General features: G+C 43.5%; 2 protein-coding genes across 4 annotated transcripts in view; both read right to left on the bottom strand.

The window, feature by feature from the left end:
• Positions 1-559: 559 nt before the first annotated feature.
• baz2a (bromodomain adjacent to zinc finger domain, 2A) lies at positions 560-15,989 on the bottom strand. Of its 3 annotated transcripts, none has more exons than XM_046055996.1 (30): positions 15,850-15,989; positions 14,364-14,487; positions 13,218-14,132; positions 10,484-12,505; positions 10,014-10,286; positions 9,552-9,920; positions 9,373-9,433; positions 8,831-8,939; positions 8,579-8,680; positions 8,189-8,411; positions 7,978-8,039; positions 7,819-7,884; positions 7,326-7,718; positions 6,977-7,231; positions 6,672-6,886; positions 6,508-6,582; positions 6,204-6,378; positions 6,049-6,111; positions 5,817-5,961; positions 5,100-5,704; positions 4,680-4,995; positions 4,318-4,473; positions 4,000-4,160; positions 3,408-3,473; positions 3,003-3,286; positions 2,780-2,915; positions 2,493-2,639; positions 2,085-2,314; positions 1,833-1,976; positions 560-868 (listed from the first exon to the last, which is right to left on the bottom strand). In XM_046055996.1, exons 2-30 carry the CDS (start codon positions 14,485-14,487, stop codon positions 709-711), a joined length of 8,052 nt encoding a protein of 2,683 aa, XP_045911952.1. In that variant the 5' UTR covers positions 15,850-15,989; the 3' UTR covers positions 560-708. The 3 variants fall into 3 exon arrangements, with proteins under 3 accessions (XP_045911952.1, XP_045911950.1, XP_045911951.1); XM_046055994.1 differs by having other exon boundaries at positions 15,741-15,893; XM_046055995.1 differs by lacking the exon at positions 15,850-15,989 and adding an exon at positions 15,399-15,614.
• A 1,453-nt stretch (positions 15,990-17,442) lies between these two features.
• Positions 17,443-19,381, bottom strand: part of LOC123975588 (prostaglandin E synthase 3-like) — a 5,211-nt gene continuing 3,272 nt past the window's right edge. Inside the window, exons 6-8 of the mRNA XM_046057188.1 lie at positions 18,869-18,925; positions 18,620-18,647; positions 17,443-18,514 (exon numbers count right to left, since the gene is read on the bottom strand). Of these exons, the coding sequence (XP_045913144.1) occupies positions 18,495-18,514; positions 18,620-18,647; positions 18,869-18,925 (105 nt within the window). The 3' untranslated portion in view covers positions 17,443-18,494. The remainder of the gene's footprint in view (positions 18,515-18,619; positions 18,648-18,868; positions 18,926-19,381) is intronic.

Raw genomic sequence — 19,381 nt, 5'->3', positions numbered from 1 at the left:
CTCTATAAGGTAATCTGTACACGTTCACTACAAGCTATTGCTATTAAATAATCCCAAGATCGGAAGAGCACACGTTATATATATTTATATATAGAATATATAATAAAAATATATTGAGCAAAAAAATTACTTCTAGGCATAAGACCACGTTACATTACGTTTCCATTGAACAGGTAAGAAATGGCCCAAGCTCAGTGAAGAGTTTGTTGAGATCCATTTTGTCATTTAGCGGTGCTAATCAGGTCCAGTGTGCAGCACTTAGGCTGCAATAGTGTGATCAGTCCCTGACCTTCATTGTGAGCCTGAGGCTGTGTCGCCCCACAGCAGGGCTTGACCAAAGGCCTCGCTACGACATGGGGCTTGTGAGAGGATGTGACAGCAGAACGCAAACAGGAGCTGATGTGCCGAGGTGATGATGAGGAGACACGAGTGGGGGAAGGAAAAGTGAAGAGAGACATGTTCTCACTCTGTTACGGGGAATGGGTACAAGGTCAAGCCAGTTCAGCTGTGGGCCTGGAAAAGATTAGGCCGGTGGAGGAAACGATAACAGACAAATAGCCAAAATCTATACATATATATCTATACATGAGAATACACATAGCTGGAAGAACCTCCAGACAGTCTTAGCGGTAATGGAGAGTGTGTGACTGGGACGGTGGAAGCACCAACAGTATACAGCCCCACCATCAGGGGGAACGCCGCAGGCTCCTATTTGTCCTTATTCGAGTAGAACTCCGCCCAGCGGCTCTCAAAGAAACGCCTCATGGAGTGTCCAGCCACTCCCACCTCCGACGTGTCTTCATTGAACAGCTCGCAGTTGTTGAAGACGAGGTGAGCATCTGCTGCAAACTCCTCACAGCTGCAGTACCTGAGACAAGGAAACAGCAGGGAGAAAAGACTGATGTTAAAAAGCACCAGGGAGGGACACAGAGACTGCATGGGAAGAAAATGTCATACAGGAGGTAACAGGACAGAAGAAGAATATTCCCTCAACTGGGGCATGTACTTAATATTTTTTTATAAATGTGTTTGTAAAGAACAATCAGCCAATCCGAGGGATCAACAAACTCAGAAGCAAACACACATTGGAAGGGGCAGGGCATATTTATGATGCATTAACCTTGTCTCTGAAGTTAATGTTTGTTTTAGTTAGTCCTACTTTTTCCTATTACCCACTGTTAAGTGTTTTAAATTTTTTATTGGTTAAGTTAAGGGGAACTCCTCCTCCTCCTCCTCCTCAGGTTTAGACTTAGGATTGGCTGATTGTTCTGTGTATGCTGCACGTGTGTATACACGCACACACACACACACACACACGTGCAGCATACACAGTTGTAGTGAACATTTGTTGTATGAAATGGTTGACGGAGGTTGCTTGACCTTAATGTAGCTACTGAATAAATTCAGTGCAAGTGTTGACAGTGTGCAGGAGTTTTTGAACCCACCGTCTGTACACAGGTGAGAAAATACATCTTTTCTGCATAAATGTATAAGTGAAAGGATGAAGGTGGCAGCAACATTGGTTTCCCAATGTTTTTGTATCGTCTCTCTTCCTTTGGATCTTTCTTTCTAAGAAAGCCACTTTGTATTTTGGTTGACAGCTTATTTTTATGTGTTTGAGTGGGATGTGAATGGACAATTGGGGAAGTTCTACTCAACTAAATGGGCTGTATCCATTTTTGTGATTTAAAGTACTGATGTTGTATTTCAAAATAAAAACGATAAGTCATAAAAGTACCCGAGAGGAAGATTAGGTAACATGTAACCTTGAACTATTGTGCATGAGAGCTAATAAATATAGTAATGAAACATGTAGCATGATCCGCACTTACCCTCCCTGAAGCAGTCTTTCTCTCATGGTGAGGAAGTCCATGGGGTTCTTGATGATGCGGCGGTAGCCTGGCACCAATCGGGGGTTGACGGGTTCAAGGAATGGCCAGGCATCGGCATGCGCTTCCATCTCCATTAGAATGATCCTGGCAGGAAATGAAATGACCACAAATCCATCACATGTCAAAACAAATGTCACCCTGTAGACTTAAGAATTTATTTATAATCCTTTTGGGTAAGAAGGCGGGTCTCACTCGCAGAAGGTGAGGTCAGGCTGGTTGCGGGTTGTCATGCGACGACGTTTAGTGGCGCCTCCGTCTCCAGAGTTACGGGAAGATGAAGAGGGCGAAACAATCTCCTTGTACCGTGTTGCCATGCCGCCACTACGTCGCGTCGTCGTCTCATCTTCAGAGCTATCGTCTTCATATCTTCTTTTCTTCACCCTGGTCCTCTTTTTGCACGAGCGCGGTGAATCACCTTTCTCCTGAGAGACACAGCCAATAAGGGAACAGATTGTGCTGACGAGGAATAAATGTAACCCATGACAAATTACTTGGTAGGAAAATATTGCTACAAAATGCGCTTAGATTCAAAATGGCCCCAATTTTCCCTGCAAGTTTTGATCAGTATGAAGTTGTTTTAATCACAGGACAGGTTCTGACCTGGGCAACGCAGGTGGGACAAAACCAGTCTCCCTCTGGCACCTGGGTGATTTTGGGCCTTAGGCAGTACATGTGGCAGCCACGATCACAGCTGTCACATAGCAACAGGCAATCATCATTGTCTCCCTTCCTGCAAACCTGGCAAGTCTAGATAAAAAGCGATCGCAGAAGAAATCCTTAACAACTTTGAATTTGGTGGGTTTTTACCATAACTTTGTGCAGTGTGCTCCCAAAAAAAGTTAGTACATCAGGGTCCAAGAATAGTCTTGCGAGATAAAGTTACATACCACTTTAGTCACAGATCTCTCCCAAGCAATGGCCTTCTCCAGCTGAAGTAAACACAGACAGACCTGGGGAGCACTGCGGCAGCGATCCAGAGCCTGCCGCCACGTTCGCAGTCGAGACGTGATCTCACTTTCCAAACTAGAAATGAAAAGAATTATAAGAAATTAAGGCTAAAGCAAAACAAACTCATCCTCTGCACTCCAAAGAAAAGTCTGTCCTTCTCACCTGAAGACATCCATGGGATGCTCTTCTCCTGGAGTAGGGGTGAGAGGAGCGAGGCGCATCACTTCGGCTGGGTTCCAGAGCGGCTCCTTTAGATATCGCCTTTCAATGTTTCGCTCAAGGTTGGCCAAGCGCAGCACAGCCAAGTCCACCGGGTGTGTGGCGATACGTGGCAGGCCGGACCACTCCTTCTTAGTTCGCACAATCCAGTCATCTTGAGGGTCTGCGTCATGTTCGTAGTATTGAAGGTCATCACGTGTGGAGTCTGGATCTGGGATTGTGTAGGGCTTGAGAAGGGGGTGAGACAGGAAGAGTTTAAGTATCAGTGAGGGATATGACTAAACAGTGGTTAAGCACAACTTATTTAATCCAAGAAGAATTGTGAGAAATAGTTTTAGTGTTGGTCACCTGAAATTCCGCCACAGATGTCTCTGTGTTTGATTCAGCATCATTCATTGCAATCTGAGGAAGTGCCTTTAAAAAACAAAGCCGATATAATTTGTTTATATAAAAAATTATATAGGAGAGTTTTTACTACTTCTCATCTGAGTATTTTGACTATTTCATATTGTATTACAATATGAATATTTACAATATGTATTTCAATATTATTCATATTGTTATGAATGTCAGTATTTAAAAATTTGTAAAAACATATTTTTCTGGGGCATTTTTATTTATTTATTTGGTCCGTAGAGAGATGACCGCAAATGACAGAAATGGGGAACGACATGAGAAAAAGGTCTATTTGGCAACGATTTACTACTTGTTACAATGACTGTCAAAATTTGCTACATGCAAGTCCCAATATTATCTGTGCTGCTCTCGTCTCATAGAATCACACTAAAAAAAATATAATTTATCTTGTTACTGTAGTTAAAGAAAATCAACTTAAATCACTTTAAATTTCTCTCAACTTGAGCTGTAGCTGTTGTTTTACAATTAGATAAATCAGATGGATGCATAATAGTGACTCATAAGAAGTAAGGTGCTTTTTCACCTTGAGATGGAGGTCAGCGGCAATCACCCGCTGCTCCAGGTCCTCCACCCACTTCAGGGAGTTGATGTCAGTCTCCATTGCTTTCTCCTGCACTTGCCAGGGCTGCTGCAGAGCCTCCATTAGCACATCCTTCTCTTCTACCTTCAACTCAAATATTGGGTCTAGCCGGAAAGAACACAAGAACAGTTCTAAGGAGAACACGTGGCAACCAGGGAAACATGCAGGAGGAAAAAAGGATAATGCACGATGACGTCAAGTCAAAAACATTAATTGGATAGAGTTATATTGCTGAGCTTCAAATTCGACTACACAACTCACCATCGACAGGTTTCGTGCACATCTCAGCTAAGCTCTCCATGTGTTTGGCCAAATGCTTATGGAGCACCTTCTCCCTGATGCCCCTTGGATGGAGGGCCTGTAAGGTGCTATACAGTTCATCTGGACTCTTGATCCACCACCAGCCACGCACCATTGCTGGAAACAAAACCAATACAACACACAGGGCACAGACTTTTACTGTGTTTTTCCACCAAGAACACAATAAATGATCATGATCCCAAGATCAGCTCTCAACTGTATTATAGTTTGGTGGTAGCAGTCAAAAGAATATAAACAAACTTCTGAGACAACAGGCTCAAAATCATAATGCCCTTTTTAACCGGTAACCGGATACTACTTACATGCTGGTATGGGCTTCACCACCAGTTGTGTGAAGTACTGCTGCTCGAGCTCTTGAAACACAGCATTGGGAGGTCGGCCACGGCGCTTGGCTGCAGCCCCCCTTGGCCCTCTGCGGGCAGGACTGCTGCCTCTGCTACCTCTCCTCCGCCGGCGACCTGGCCTGGCGGGGGTAGCCGGAGCAGGAGTGGCAGCAAGAATGGGAGCAGGGAGAAGCGGGGGGGGTGCTGGTGGGGCATTATCAGAAGGGGGAATGTCCTGTGGTGTTGCAGAGGTTACAGGGTCAGCAGTAGCCAGGCCAGGAAAGAGCGGGTCCGGCTGAGGGTTGGGTAGAGATTATTTATTTATACAACACAAAGAAAACTCAAAGTGCATTATTAAAGTAAAACTAAATGTATTTGTAGTTGATTGTGGTGGCAAACCTGCAGGAGTGGAGCAGCGAGCGCGGGCAGAGCACTCGGGATCTGAGGGAGGAGTTTAGGAGGTGGGGTGGGTATCTGGGCCTCTGTCAGAGAGTTATCGTCACACGGTTGTTTGGGGAGCAGGTTAAACCACTGTCCCTGTTTCTCTGCCATTTCCTTCACACTCTCCTCTGGTCGATTACCGTCTGGAGCGTCCCCTGCTGCAGAGCACGCACCGTTGGTCATGGTTTCCTGTGACTGGCTGAGCCAGCTCTGGAAAGCAGCCTGTGTGAGGTCTTGTGTGGCACTGTTGGGTGATCCCGGCCCTTCTTCACCCCCAGATCTGACGCTACTTCGACGCCGACGGCGAATCTTTGCTGTGCGGAGGTGAAGCTCCACTTCTGGTTTGATTTTTCGGGGGCGTCCTCGTCCTCTTGGCATGCTCATGAGGGACGCAGTGCCAGGGAGGGGATCCTCCTCTGGAGACGAGGTCTGGGCCTGGGCAGGGTTAGCAGAGGAAGGAGAGGAAGGTAGAGTGGGAGTGGTAGGCATGGGGGTCTCCTCAACTTTGGGCTCCTTTTTGAGGAAGGTGACAGGAACCTCAGCTACATGGACATCTTCAGAAGCTGCATGATAGAAATGTAAGGGAAGTTTACATGACGATGGACAAGCCAGGGGGTTAGTAAAGTTTAAAAATCAGAGTGATGACACTTCTTTAAAATGTATTCTAAAACTTACTCAACAGCTCTTCTGGTCCCTCGACCAGAATTCCTCCGAGGTGAGGTAGAGCCAGGTATCTGCGCCGGTAACGGTCCTGGCCTAGCAATGTGGCCCGCATTGAATGAGACGACTGTAGCAGCTTTTTACGGAAAAATGCTTGCCTCTGTGAAAATCCAAAAGCAGAGGAATATATATAATATAAATCAACATAAATGTATAAAGCACTGCATCTTTGTAGCGTCAGGCTTACCTTGGTTAGCTTATCTATCTGCCTTTCAAGCTCTGGAATGCTAGCAGTGGAAGGGCTCTCACTCTGTAACAAAAGATCAAATGAAATGTAGGAACGAACCATTTCTAATACAAAAGTGAAAAACCACAAGAGCGATAGATAGCGAAGATACGTACGTCACTGAGTTTGGGCTCTTCTTTGCGTGCGCGGCGGTTGCCTCTCTCCACAGGTAGGCCATTCTCCTCCATACTGAGGTTCTCTTCCTCAGCCACTCTGGCACTGCGCCGCCTCTCCTCAAAACACAGCTCTTCCTCTGAGCGTCCTGTACGACGCGCTAGTGCCGCCTTCAGTCTGCAAAGGAGAAAACAATCAGGATCAAAATGGGCTTTCATTACAAAAAAGATCTAATCTAAGATTTTAAAAGGGGGGGAAGGAGTAATCTGAATTTTCTGTACTGAATAAAGGAAACCATGACCTTACTTGCGTAACTTCCCCTCAATGATCCACTTGTTCTTCCTGTAAGTTGCCATGTTTTCCAATGTGTTGTCAATGTCACTGAAATATAAAATGCATACATTAATAAAGTAAAAGAAATGTGGCGGTAACAAACTTTAAACTAACAAATAATGAGTTCTTGTTCCAACCTTGTCACAATGTTGCTGCTATTGAGCTCTTGCACCAGGAAACCCAGAATGGCTGCCTTGGTGTCAGGAGGCAGGGCGTGGAACGTTTTGGTCCTCATTGTGTTGCACACTTCTGTATCATAAGCATGAGATTCCAAAAAGATGCGAAGCACTTCCGAGACTGTGCTGCGGGTCAGCTCTATCTCAACCAGCTTTTCCCCCAGAATCTTTATTGACTGAAGGAATGGATGAGGAGATGAAGAGGAAAATGTAGATAAAAAGGTTTATTGCATTAATGGAGAAAATGCTCAAACTGCATCACACACCTGATAAAATGATGGCAGGCCTGGATCATGGAGTGCAGCCTCCACCAACTTTATCACTAGGTCCTGGACCTCTCCTTGGCTGTCGCCCAGGCCCAGGAGGCCCTCCTGCAGGGTAGCGAGGCTGGGGATGTCCTTGGGTACATTGAGACCAATCAATTTTCCATAGCCATGTAAGAACTCAACCACAGCCAGGCAGTGTGCAAACGCCGTGCCAGAAAGAACCACACCAGGGATACGGGACAGCTCTGGCAGGGGCTGATGGAAACAAAGTTCAAAGGTCATGATTATCTTAAAAAATCCTCTGCAAACACAGAGCTAAAAGAAACTGGGTTTCAACTACAAAACTTACTTTGTGGTCAGTAAGACACATGTCCTCTGTGGGCTTCTTCAGTTCTTCTGCGATCAACTGCTGCCTCTTCCGCTCCTCCAGGCGCCTCTGGGCCTGCGCCCTCCTCTCTGCTGCCCTCTTTGCTGCCATAGCAGCCTGAGCTGCTGCCTCTGCCTCAGCCTGGGCTTTAGCCAGAGCCTTGGCTTTACTCCGAGCACCCAGCACCCGCTTACCCTGGGCTATCCTCTCCTCATCAGTCTGCTGTATTGGCGGAGGAGCCTCAACCTTGACTGACCTCCTGCGGCCAGGCTTCTTGGGCTCTGCAGCAGACCCTGACGCTGGCTGTGCGACCTGTGGGGCTGTCGGGTCGGTTGGTTCAGCCTTCAGCTCTAGGTCCTTGGCTTCTTGCTCAAGCTGAACCCACAAAAGAAAAGAAAGAACAAGTGTAGGTGAAGAAAAGGTAGTGTAGAGGAAAATGCTGAAAAATCATTTTGTGTTGAGTGCTTGTGTGTACCTTGGCTTTCTTTTTCGCCTCTTTCATCTTCTTAGCCTTCACATCCTCCCTTCTCTTCATTCTTGCCTAATTAATAAACAGAGGAAACAATATCAGGATGAGATGAATGGTTGATGGACAGCATAAAAAAACTCCACATTACAAACATTCTAAACATACCTTTCTCTTCATTTTCTTTTTGATTTTTGCTAGTTTCTCCTTTTCCTCCTCTGTGAGAGCTTCTATAAAAAGGGAATAAAACTATTAGCTACAGTACAAACTTCATGAGGTTATGTGCTCAGCAAGTCATCTGACCTAGAGTCCTGTATGCAAATTGCTAACCAATAGGTATAAGCACAAGCCCACACTCCTCCTGTCTACATTTACTCACCCTTGGCCTCAAGTCGCTTCAAAAGCTTAGCGTCAACTTTGCTAAGGAGGTCTATCATCTTGGGTTTGGGAGGTCGACCGGGGCGGCGGGCCTGCCCTCCCTTCAGGCTACGAACTCTGCGAGGTTTCTCTTTATCAGGGTTTGGAGGTCGACCTCGCCGGCCAGTAATGGCCATGATCATGGAGGGAACCTCCTCGTTAGCCAAGAGGACCCACTTCATACCCTGAAAGATATTGTAGAGAATGATGAGTCCTCAAAATGTTTGACATGTTTGTAACACCATGGGTTGGGGCTATGAAGTAGTATTGATCCAAATCCTTGACTGAAGGATTTTACTTTCTTTTTAAATAGAAAAAAATAAACTGAGCAGTACTCTGCAAATATACAGACCTCAGAACTTTCTCTTTCTTCATAAAAATCTCCAACAGGCATGCGTGGGCTGAAACTGAAGTGTTCTCTGGTGACCACACTGTCCGTGTGTCTCTTCAAGTACTGGGTTGAAGCAATTAGGAAAACAGGCAACAGAAGAAAAAAAATAAATAATGGTCAGTGTCTTTACATCTGTACATCATCGGTTGTATTTGCCTTGACTATAACTTTAAAAGATGTTTATGGTTTTGTCTTATAGCCAGGAAAATGTACCTTGATTATTTCCGGGAACTGCTTCATCCTCCTTCCACAAGGTGTGTAATACCAGGTTTCGCCCTTCATGCGGCTCTCCATTTTCTTCACACGAATCTCCCTCTTCCAACTACAACAAAGAGAGTTCATCATAATATTCCTGTCATCCAGCATCTTTAGACACAGGTGTATTGTTACAATATATAAACACTGCACACATTTGAACACTTTTCAAAACTAAATAAAAATATAGATTTTTGAGAACTGAGAAGTGTTTTAACAAGATTTTTTCCATCAGCTGAAAGATGAACACGGACAGCACGCCAAGACTATGAGGCAGAAAACTTAATGCAAAACTGAAATCTGTATAACTTAAGTAAAACTGGTTTAGTTAGGCCAGTTATCCAGATCACTCATAAATCATGCTTGTTGAGCATGTTTTGATTAATTTTACTGAATATATTATGGTTTTCAAAAAAATATGTGTAATAGCATAGAAAGTGTTGTCAACCAAATGATGAAATGATCATAAGATGAACTAAAAGTCCAAAAGGGAACCATACCCATGTCGCAGTGGGAACTGAACCTGCTCCTCAGTTGCAACCCTCCGTCTGTTAGATTCACCTGTTCAAGAAAATGCACACGACCATGCTTGGCATTAGACTGTTAAACTGTAATATCATTTAGCAACAAAACGCTGTGACATGATGTGGACCGCCCTCACAAAACTCTTCGTCATTACCTGCAGTGGAGCTGTCGTCATCATTTTCATCATCAGCTGTTTTTTCGGCATCTTGTTTAGGCGTCTTTGCCAAGTTTCCATCTTGGTCCTGTTTCTTGGCCCTTTTCACCTTCTTGGGTTTCTCAACTGCTGTGTTAACAGATGAAGCATTGGCTAGAACAGCTTCAATTGTCGCTGTGATTGGATCAACCTCTCCTGTGTGCTCAGCCTCTCCACATACAGCTGACGTTTCTTTAACATCCACCTTGACAGACGCCTTCCTCTTTCTGCCCTTGGCCACCTCTCCTGTAAGGCCTCCCTCTTCATCAGTCTTTGTCTTATCCACTTTAGGGGTTCGAACTCGAGGCTTCCGCTGGGTCTCCTCAGGAGCTTAAAATAAAAAGGGGAAAAGACAAAAAAAAAACGGTTTAATAAAATAAAATAATTTTTTAATGTAACACTTGAACTCAGAATGTTGAATACCTGGGGTTTTAATCCATATTGCCTTTGGAGCTCGAGGTTTGCGTGGTTTCACTGGGGTTTTCTGTTCTCCAGTAGCTGACACAATCAGATCAGTTACTGGTTGGAGTGGGTGTACAGCAGGGCCCTCTGCTGGTGTACTGAAGGCGATGAAATTCTCATCTCTCATCTTGAAGCTGGGGGGAGTCATTGTCTCATTAACAGTGGCCTTAATGCTGATGCGTCCAGCCGAGTCTGGTGTATCCTGTCCTCTGGACTCCCACTCTGCTTCAGGTCCTGAGATGAAACATTAAATAGCATTAGAAGAATCCAGGAATATAGGATGCAAGCAATGTCCAAAGAAAATTACTTTTTGCAACAGAGAAATATAAAATTCCATTTAGGATAATACATTATATACATCTATACAAATAACCACTGCTTGTCAACCCATGTGATCCTAGTTTCCATGATGATGAACTTTAAGAATATACCTTGACAAGCTGGCTGAGACGGCACAAAGAAGCGGGAGTTGGACACGTCACTTGAGTCGACAGAGGACTCTTCCATCTGAGAGGTGTTGTTCAGGGAAGACTTTCCTGTGATTTGGAAGCTGTCCTTGGTCTCTTCTGCCTCAGACGTTTCCCCTTCCCTGGTGGAGTCCAACTTGTCATCTCTGGAGTCTTCCACAGAGGAACTGCTATCTAGGGTCGTCTCAAACGCCGCACATTGCCGTTCTTCTTCTTGGGAAGTGCTGTCAAACCGAGAAGTGTCCTCTCTCAGGTGAAAGTTGTCGTCAAAGTGAGGGGAGTCATCTCCGCATGAGCTATTGCCATCTAAAAGAGGGGTCTTTCCCAAGATAGAGCTCACATCAATTCTAGAGGGGGTGTCAAACATTGAATTGCCATCAAACAGAGAAGCTGTATGTGAAGTATCATCAAAACTTTCTTCATCGGTCAGATGTTCTACCCTTGCGCTGTGGAGATGTGAGGACTTTCTGAGCGGAGTATGCTCCACCGTGGAGTCCTCTGCCTCACAGATGACACTGCTTTGCATGTGGTGCCTTTCAGAATCTGTCTGTTTATTCTTGGGCTTTTGATCAGGAGCGAGTGCAGTCTGCGAGGATTTCCCAGGAAGATCAGTGAGGGATCTGGGTGAGCGAATTTCAGATTTATTAGTCTCATTAGCTTCTACCTTCTGTGATGTCCTTTTCATGCCCGAATCAAGCTGAGAGGGGTGTTCCTCTGGTTTTCCGTTTCTTTTAGTAGCCAATGCTTTCCTATCCCCACTATGACCATAGTGCTCTGGCTTGGGCGACAACTGCTTTAGTGCATGAGGAGGAGTGGTGTTAGGAGGATGCTGCTCAGAATCAGAACTACAGACCACTCCAGAAGACATACCCAATGCAGGAGGCACAGAGACCAAGGCAGGAGGGGCAGTCCTGGAGGCTTGAGTGGTTAGAAGAGGTAGGGTAGACAGAGTTCGGACTGTAGGACTTTCATGGGGTGCTAGGGAAGGTATGTCAGAATCAGCCGCTGGAGGAGTATATGTCTGACGCTGGGGTGTGGGCACTGGGTCACTAGTCTTACTGCACATTTTTGACAGTAGAGGTGGAGGTACACCAGCAAATAAGGATTTTGTACCCACAGATGAAGTAGAAGATATTAATTTTGGGGGTCCAGGTTTATCATGCTGAACTCCAGATGTATCAGGAAAGCAAGATGTCAGAGGTGATGTGGACCCTTGGACCATCTGTTGAAGAGACGAGATGGGCGCAGACACTGAGTAAGAAGACGTGGACACATTGGCAGGAGGGGAGACAGTGGAACTAGGTCCAGAAGCTGTAGGAGGCAATGAAGACTTGGTTTGATGGACCACAGTCTCCGATAGAGAAGAGACTGAAGAAAATCCTACAGGTCTAGATACACTGTCAGTTGAAGCAAGAGGTGGAGGAGATGCAGGCAGGGAGGAGGAAGAAGATCTCACTGACAGATGCTTGGATTCAGCAGGGGATACTTCAGTCACAGCAGAAGTGGGAGGCCTGAGGCCTTGCATCATTAGATGAGGTGAGGAAAGTCTGGGAGGAGCCGCTGGACATGAAGCAGGGGACACATTGGGAGGTGTTGAGATTTGTGGTGGAGTAGATTCTACACCAGGGGGTGAAACTATAGGGGGTCCAGGGGCAGATGTGGGAGACTCAGAGGAAGCAGTAGCTGCAGGGACCCAAGGAGGTGTTGAAGCCTTAGTAAGAGACGTTGACATTGCTGCAGGCGATGTAGATGCAGAGAGCTGAGATGACACAGACTGGGGAGGTGTATTCATGGCTGGCTCTCTGACAGGGGAAGTCATTTCTGGATGCTGAGCTGCTGGCTGTTCAGAATGCTGACGATAATCACTCGTAGGACCCACAGGTTTGGGTTGGTAATTGTCACTTTTGGTTAGCCTGTGGGGATCAGGTGCCCTTTCCATACCATTATAGCTTGTGTCTCCCTCCTTGACACCTTCACTTGTATGTCCTGAAAGAGAAGAGAATCAACAACAAAAGATTTCAGGGTATAATCCATTGAATCATCTGATGGTCACTTTGATAAGAGTAATATCTTTCTATAAAATAGATAGATCAGAGACAGGGCATAAACTATCACCAACAAACCACTAAGTGAAAGTTACACATGGTCAAACAGTGGCATCTGCTGGTTGAATCATCACTGAACATTTGCAATGAGATTAACCGGTTATCAGGCATTCATGTGCAAGAAGTAACTAGCAGGGCGGCAACTAAAAATTTCTTTCGGTATCGATTAATTTGCCTTTTTTATTTTTTTAAATGAATGGTTTTGTATATAAAAACAGTGAAAATGACCATCACAATTTCCCATAGCCGAGAGTGACCCATTCAAATGTCTTGCAGAATACAGGTGCCATGGGAAACTGTAATACAACAAGGGATTGCTTAATATGATCAGCAGTTGGGAGTGGCAAGGCTAAGTATAGCCAAAGAGGAATAAGACCATAGGACTACATGAGTATCACTCAACTGGTTGTAGTGGCATTAAAAAGGAGGAAATGTAAAGTAGAAGAGAACAGTTTAATTTATGGGGAACTAAAAGCACCAGAATTACAGTACTTTCAAAATGTAGCACTAATCAATTCCATACACAAATGTAATAGGAATTAGTTTTTATGGAAACTGGAGAAACACAAAAGGTTTAAGTATAAAGTGGTCACCTTGCATGACAGTAGATAGTCCCACATTGCTAGCATGGGGGCTCCGTTCCCTGTTGTGGCCCTTAGGTGATCCACTATCATGCACCGTTGATGGTGACATCACTGGTGCTGAGGGCATTGGTACAGGGAGAGGGCTGCCAGTGCTTCCTCTGCCTAAACTGTGATGCTGTGGGCTGCCACGTGGCGGAGTAAAACTCTGGGCAGCTGGGGGCATCATCTGAGCCTGGCCTTGGGGCTGAGACTGCTGTGGTGGCGGCTGCTGCTGCTGCTGCTGCTGCTGCTGCTGGGGAGATGGCAGGGACGGGTGCTGGGGTTGATGCTGGTAATAGGGCATCCCATTAGGCATCATGCCATAATGCTGTGGTGGTTGCTGGTGCTGCTGGTGGTGGTGGTGTGGGTTACGGTGGGAGTGGAGGTGCTGCTGTGACGGTTGATGCTGGGGTGGTTGTAAGGACTGCTGCTGGTGATGCTGTGATGGTGTAATTCCAGGATGTGCCTGACTCTGGTAGGTCCCATACATATTGTGGGAATTATAACTTATCTGCTGTGGGCCAGGGTTACTCCTGTTCCAGTACTGACTCCCAGTAAGAGGCATGTTCGGTGGGCCTGCCACAGGGGGCTGGTGGGAGCTTTCAATACCCCCATTCAGTTGGTACTGTCCATGACCCTGGAAGTGGTGCTGTGACTGAGGCTGCACCATTCCAGATGTAGGCTGCTTCTGGTGCATCCCATGCCCAGGAGAGGTGCCCATGGCTGGACTATACTGAGGGTGTCCTCCCCACAGGTAGTCATAGCCCATGCTGCTCTGGTGGTGGTTGCTCATGTGTGGGTAAGGAGCTGTTGGTGGGTGGGAACCAGGCACACCGGACCCAAGTACAGTAGTGATGCCATTCACATTCATTTCGCCATTCATATCTGTTAGACACAAGAAAGTTTGTAGAGTAAAAAAAATGTTACAGTTTGCATTAGTTAAGCATTGTGCTTGTTGACTTTAACACAGAGATAGAACTATCAAATTAAGAAGTCTGGTGTAGAGAGGAAAAGTGAGGTCTGGCTCTATGAAGTTCATGAACTGACACTTATTTTTTACAATGAGGCTAATTTTATTTGTATTCTAGTGTGGTGCTTAGGGCTGAAAATACTCACTCTTCCCCTGCTGAGGAAAACTCATGGAGGACCCGTTAGTATAAAGAGAATCCCCTGAGGAGAGTTTCAGTCCTGAGTTTGCTGAGGAGTGGGTGCCATAGTTGAAATGATTATTTGACTCCATCTGAAGAGAAAAAAGATAAAAATTAATAAACATATTTACACTCAGTATTCCTCTCCAGTAAAACGTATAGAAGCCACGCAGTAGCCTTACGGGCCTAAGATGCATGTGCATGATAGAAAACAAGTATTATTTAATTATTTTTCATTTATGTATATGATACAGTTAAAAGGCGCTATGTAATGTGTACAATTTCCTCCGCGAAACAGCTATCTCAAATGATTTTGGCAACTGCAGCTTGTGACAGCACCATTTCGCTCCAACAACAACCGTCAAAATGTCGCAGCCAACAAACAGCAGATGCCAGGCCCTAGCGAGCCGTAATGGACAATCGGGATATGACGATAGAAGCTCATCATTACGGCTGATGAGGCGCCGCTAGCATGAGCATATCCTCCTCAACCATACCGTGGTAAATGCAACGCTACGGCCCAGGCAGACAGACATTTAGCAACACAAACTGTCCTCAAGACCCGGCGGCCTCGGCCAACTAACAATGGACGGATTAGCGATAATATTTTACAGTCACCCCCAAAGGCCTGAATGGCTGTCACCACGCCACTCGCTGGTTAGCAGCCCCATACATTCGTAATACAAAGTAGCCTCTCTATGAATACTTGATTTCCTAATTCAGCAAGGCCGTTGCAAAAGCGTTAGCTAAGTCGCGCTAGCTGCGTATTCAAACGGAACAATTCCGTTTAAAGCGCCGCTAGTCAACTGAGCTAACAACGTATACTGAACGTTACGATATGAAATGAACTCAAGAATTTAGACATACAGTTTACTTTAGCGTGAAACATCGTCCGAAAATATTCCTCGCTCCAGCTCCAAGGTTATTTAGCTTAATCATCACAATAGAACCTAGCTTACACACGCTAGCTAACTGATATAACGTTAGCATCCTTAACGTTTACCCAGTACGGTTCTTAAGCTGCGATGTTAGCCGATAGCCAGGTAGCAGGTACCGCAACCACGCTGGTGTGGATCCATGGTGCCCATCAGCAATACAGAGCGCCGCGGATGAAAATAAATACCAGCCGGTCTTGTTGATAATGACCAACTGTTAAGTCACCAAGACTAGCTAGTTAACATATGGAGGCGTGCTCTCTTTTGTTCACGGGCTAACGTTAGCTAGCAGCCAGATGAAGTTACATTGTTTACGCTGCACGCACACAGACATCTTTTTCGCAGAGCATCTTCCTCCCACACTGCCACCATCAAAAGTTTCGCTGATATTTCAGTTAAAGCTATCCAACCTTTCAGTCCTTTGGATTTCGAAGGCGCAGACGCCTCTAAACCTTCGTCTAAACGGATATGCGGGTGAGGATGGCACACCGGCAAACAATAAACAACTATTCCCCTAACCTTTGGGTTTTAAATTAGCAAACATGGCTGGTGCGGTCCAGTGCGGCCATGATCACAGAACAGAGCGAACAGTAGCAGTGTAAACGTCCCAACGATAACCACACTCACACACACACATCCGGTAACATTTATTAATGAAACTTCACAATAATAATAACAGTAGCTAGAATCATGTACCATTATTATTGTTGATTTTTATAAATAAATAATAATGACCCCACATCACTATCTGATATTAGTAATAAATGTACCCTAAGCAAAATGTTATTAAAATATCCAAAGTAAAGGACTCATTACAATTACTATTATTTTTATATAGTCTACGCTAATTACGCAAAAAGGCAGTTTTTATTACTGCACATTATACTGATGCATTAACATGTACGCATTTACATGTGGTACTTGTTTTTATATATACACGTTTAATTTATAGTAAGGCATCGTGTTTTATTATGCTTATATATATAGATCTATATATTTTTTTAAATTTTATTAGTTTTTTTAATCTAAATATGCAGCTACTATCAAATAGTAGAACACTGATTGTCTTTGAAAAATAATTTTTATTTTTTAAATTCTTCTAACCATGATTTTTTTATACTGTACGAATGTGTGTATGCATGTGTATTTTTGTGGGTAAGATTTGGACCCTGAGTCTGTAATAAAGTTTTGATTGATTGATCAATCATTGAATACCTCAGAACAGTAGTTAAGTAAGCTACTTGTGTAAGTGTAAATAAACTTACTTATAATTTCCACCAGTGTTAAATTCTAACAAAGCTAGTAAACTAAGTTTAAACTTAGTCTACATTTTAATTAATATTTAGTCCCATGTGTGAGGGATTTTTGTTATTGTTTGACCAGGTTATATTCTCGTTAAGGAAGCAGCTTTTAAATAAAAGCTTTCTTAAAGCATGTAGTGATGCAAGCCAGTCATCCCTCGACAGGTAGAAAACCAAATCCACGCTTTTATTTTAATGTTTCAGGGTGATAACAGGAAACTAATATTGCACATTACAGTCATCTTATCGGAAATGACAGCGAGGAAATCAGGCTTGAAGTGGAAATGTGCTAATATTCTGGGCCAAAGAGCCTGCAGGCGTCCGGGTCCTAGCGCCGAACACAGCAGGAGTGAAATACTGCAATAAAAGTATATCTTGAACACTCGACACTATGAACATGGCACACCAAAGAATCCCTTTCCAATCCAGTGACATTTCTACTAAGGTGACTAATCTTTTGGTTGTGAATTTTCTCAAAAATTACAAGAAAACAAGGTTAAAACTGAAGTGTCATTACATCATGACTGCAGGTTGCTACAGTTGTCTTTGTCATAGAAAAAATACTTTATCCAAAATATATTTTAGTACATAAGTTACATCTGTAACCAGGTTAGAAGTCCAATTTGCTCTGATAACTCCCCAAGTCTGTCAAAAATAATCGCTTTCCCAGTGATATTTGGATGTTCAACCGATCAACCTTTCAACTCTTTTTGGAAAAAAAAAAAAAAAAAAAAAAAAAAAAAAGGCACTTTGTAAGGGTAAAAAAATAAAAACACAAATCAAATGTCATTTAAGAAAAAAGGCATTTAAATGATTCTTGAACAGTTTATTAGAAAGATGTAGACAATAAAAAAAGAATTTCCACTGTAATTCAACATTTGTCTCCCCTTACATTTTATTGACAGTGCAAATATAATTTGGTCATTACACGGCGCCTAACGTTCCGACACTTCCTCACCAACAAGGGAGGATCATTCTAGATGAACAAACGGAAAGAACCCGGAGGATAGCAACAAACCACATAATGCTGAGGCCCAAACAAGCTTCAAGCCTCAATATCTGTTGTAAAACATTTCACCTTGCTTCTGCAGTCTAACACAAGTGTACATGTTAGGTGGGTATGGAGAGAATAGCTGTTAAGATACTAAATATGTTGAATTCACTCATATTACTATGGTAGGCAATGAAAAGATACTAATTCATTCAGATTATTAAGGTAGGTGATGAATTGTGAAGATGCAAATACTTCTGCAATGCTTTCAGAATATTCCAATCTTACAAACATTAAACAAAAAGTGAAGGGGAAACGTGTAAGCTGGAAGGTTAAGCTACAGAAACAGAAGACTGGCTTCCTGGATATCTAATTCACGGCACATGGAAGGCTTTAGAGGAACCCAATGAATAAATGCACATAATTCTTTGTCTTCTTAAATCATGAGATCAACTACACTGGTCGACTAACTTTAAACCACAACATTGGGAATGGGCGGGGCCAAATCATTTTAAACCACAATTCCTCTGAAAACAAATTGTAAATCTCATAACATGTATTGCTCAGTTGAGGACAATGATACAGCTTTTCCAACAAATGTGTGCTTACTTGTAATATTTAACAGTAAAACAAGATACCCAAAAGGTGCAGTACAGCAAATGGAAGTGGAGATAGCTGCTCTGTACAATACCATGCATATCAACCTTCATGGACTGATCGGTCAAGAGTTTGGAGCTGAGGCTATGGATTTAAATATGGCTACTGACTCATATGTACATGTTTGTCACTGCCTTCAATTTCAAGATATACATTTGTTATGATTCCTCTTGCCCTCTGTTCTTCCATTTTTCTTTCCAGAGTCTTACAGTCTTCTATTCCAAATCTGGCATTTCTGAAAGTGAAAGTGGACAAAAATAATATTAAACCCCACATCAGAACAAGCTTGTGATCAAAAATTGTGGCCGTTATAATACAGTCAAGGGTCATAACTACTTACTCTCATCATCACTATCTGCAGACTCATCCTAAAAAGACAAGAAAGGGAGATAAGGTTGAAAAATGTTGACATAACATCATCTGCTTTATTGGTTCAACAAGAGTTCACTACAATTAGACGACAGCCATAACCCCTTCTGACACTGATTAACACCAGTTTTATGATCATCTGTCATTTTTTAATTTAAGCTTAAAGATTAGAAATAAAGTGAAAGAAACAAAAAAAAAAAAAAAAAAAAAGGATTCTTACATCATCTGCACCATCTAGATCAGGTAGGTCGTCCTCGCCTCCCATGTTGTTCATCATCTGTAAAATTAAACCAAAGTACTCGTTATTACGACGAGAAGACAACAAATCTGAGCACTCAAAAGCAGGACCGTGGTGACAAATCTTTTGAATTTATCTCAGTTTAAGTTTGGTTCATATACCAATCCAATATGTCCAGATTGTAGACAGAATGATTCAATTACAGGTAGAATGACGAGGCAGGTCGGTGCCTTTGAGAAGCTGGCTATGTTGGTCAGTTTCTCTCTTTATAGAACTGTATAGTTGAATTTTTCCACAGCATTTAATAAGTATAATAACTGGCAAATATTGTATACAGGGTAAGTGTGCAATATTTTATTTCTTTTTTATATATATATATATATATATAAAATATATATATATATATATATAATGAGTGATCAGTGTTTCCCACAGGATCTGAAGAAACTATGGTGGGTGTGCCTCAGACGCTGTTGGGGGGGGGGGGGGGGGGGG

Source organism: Micropterus dolomieu, linkage group LG08 (genome assembly GCF_021292245.1).
Source record: "Micropterus dolomieu isolate WLL.071019.BEF.003 ecotype Adirondacks linkage group LG08, ASM2129224v1, whole genome shotgun sequence".
Classification (NCBI taxonomy): Eukaryota; Metazoa; Chordata; class Actinopteri; order Centrarchiformes; family Centrarchidae; genus Micropterus; species Micropterus dolomieu.
Note: the sequence above shows the minus strand (reverse complement) of the source record. Positions and strands in the feature narration are given on the sequence as shown.

What these genes read in the sequence shown, in the direction of transcription:
- baz2a (XM_046055996.1), bottom strand. Translation starts at nt 14,487, where the DNA reads ATGGAGTCAAATAATCATTTCAACTATGGCACCCACTCCTCAGCAAAC. An exon ending in AAGAGCCCAAACTCAGTGAC is followed by an intron (nt 6,112 to 6,203) that starts GTACGTATCTTC and finishes CTTTTGTTACAG; the next exon opens with AGTGAGAGCCCTTCCACTGC. An exon ending in CCTGACCTCACCTTCTGCGA is followed by an intron (nt 1,977 to 2,084) that starts GTGAGACCCGCC and finishes ATTTCCTGCCAG; the next exon opens with GATCATTCTAATGGAGATGG.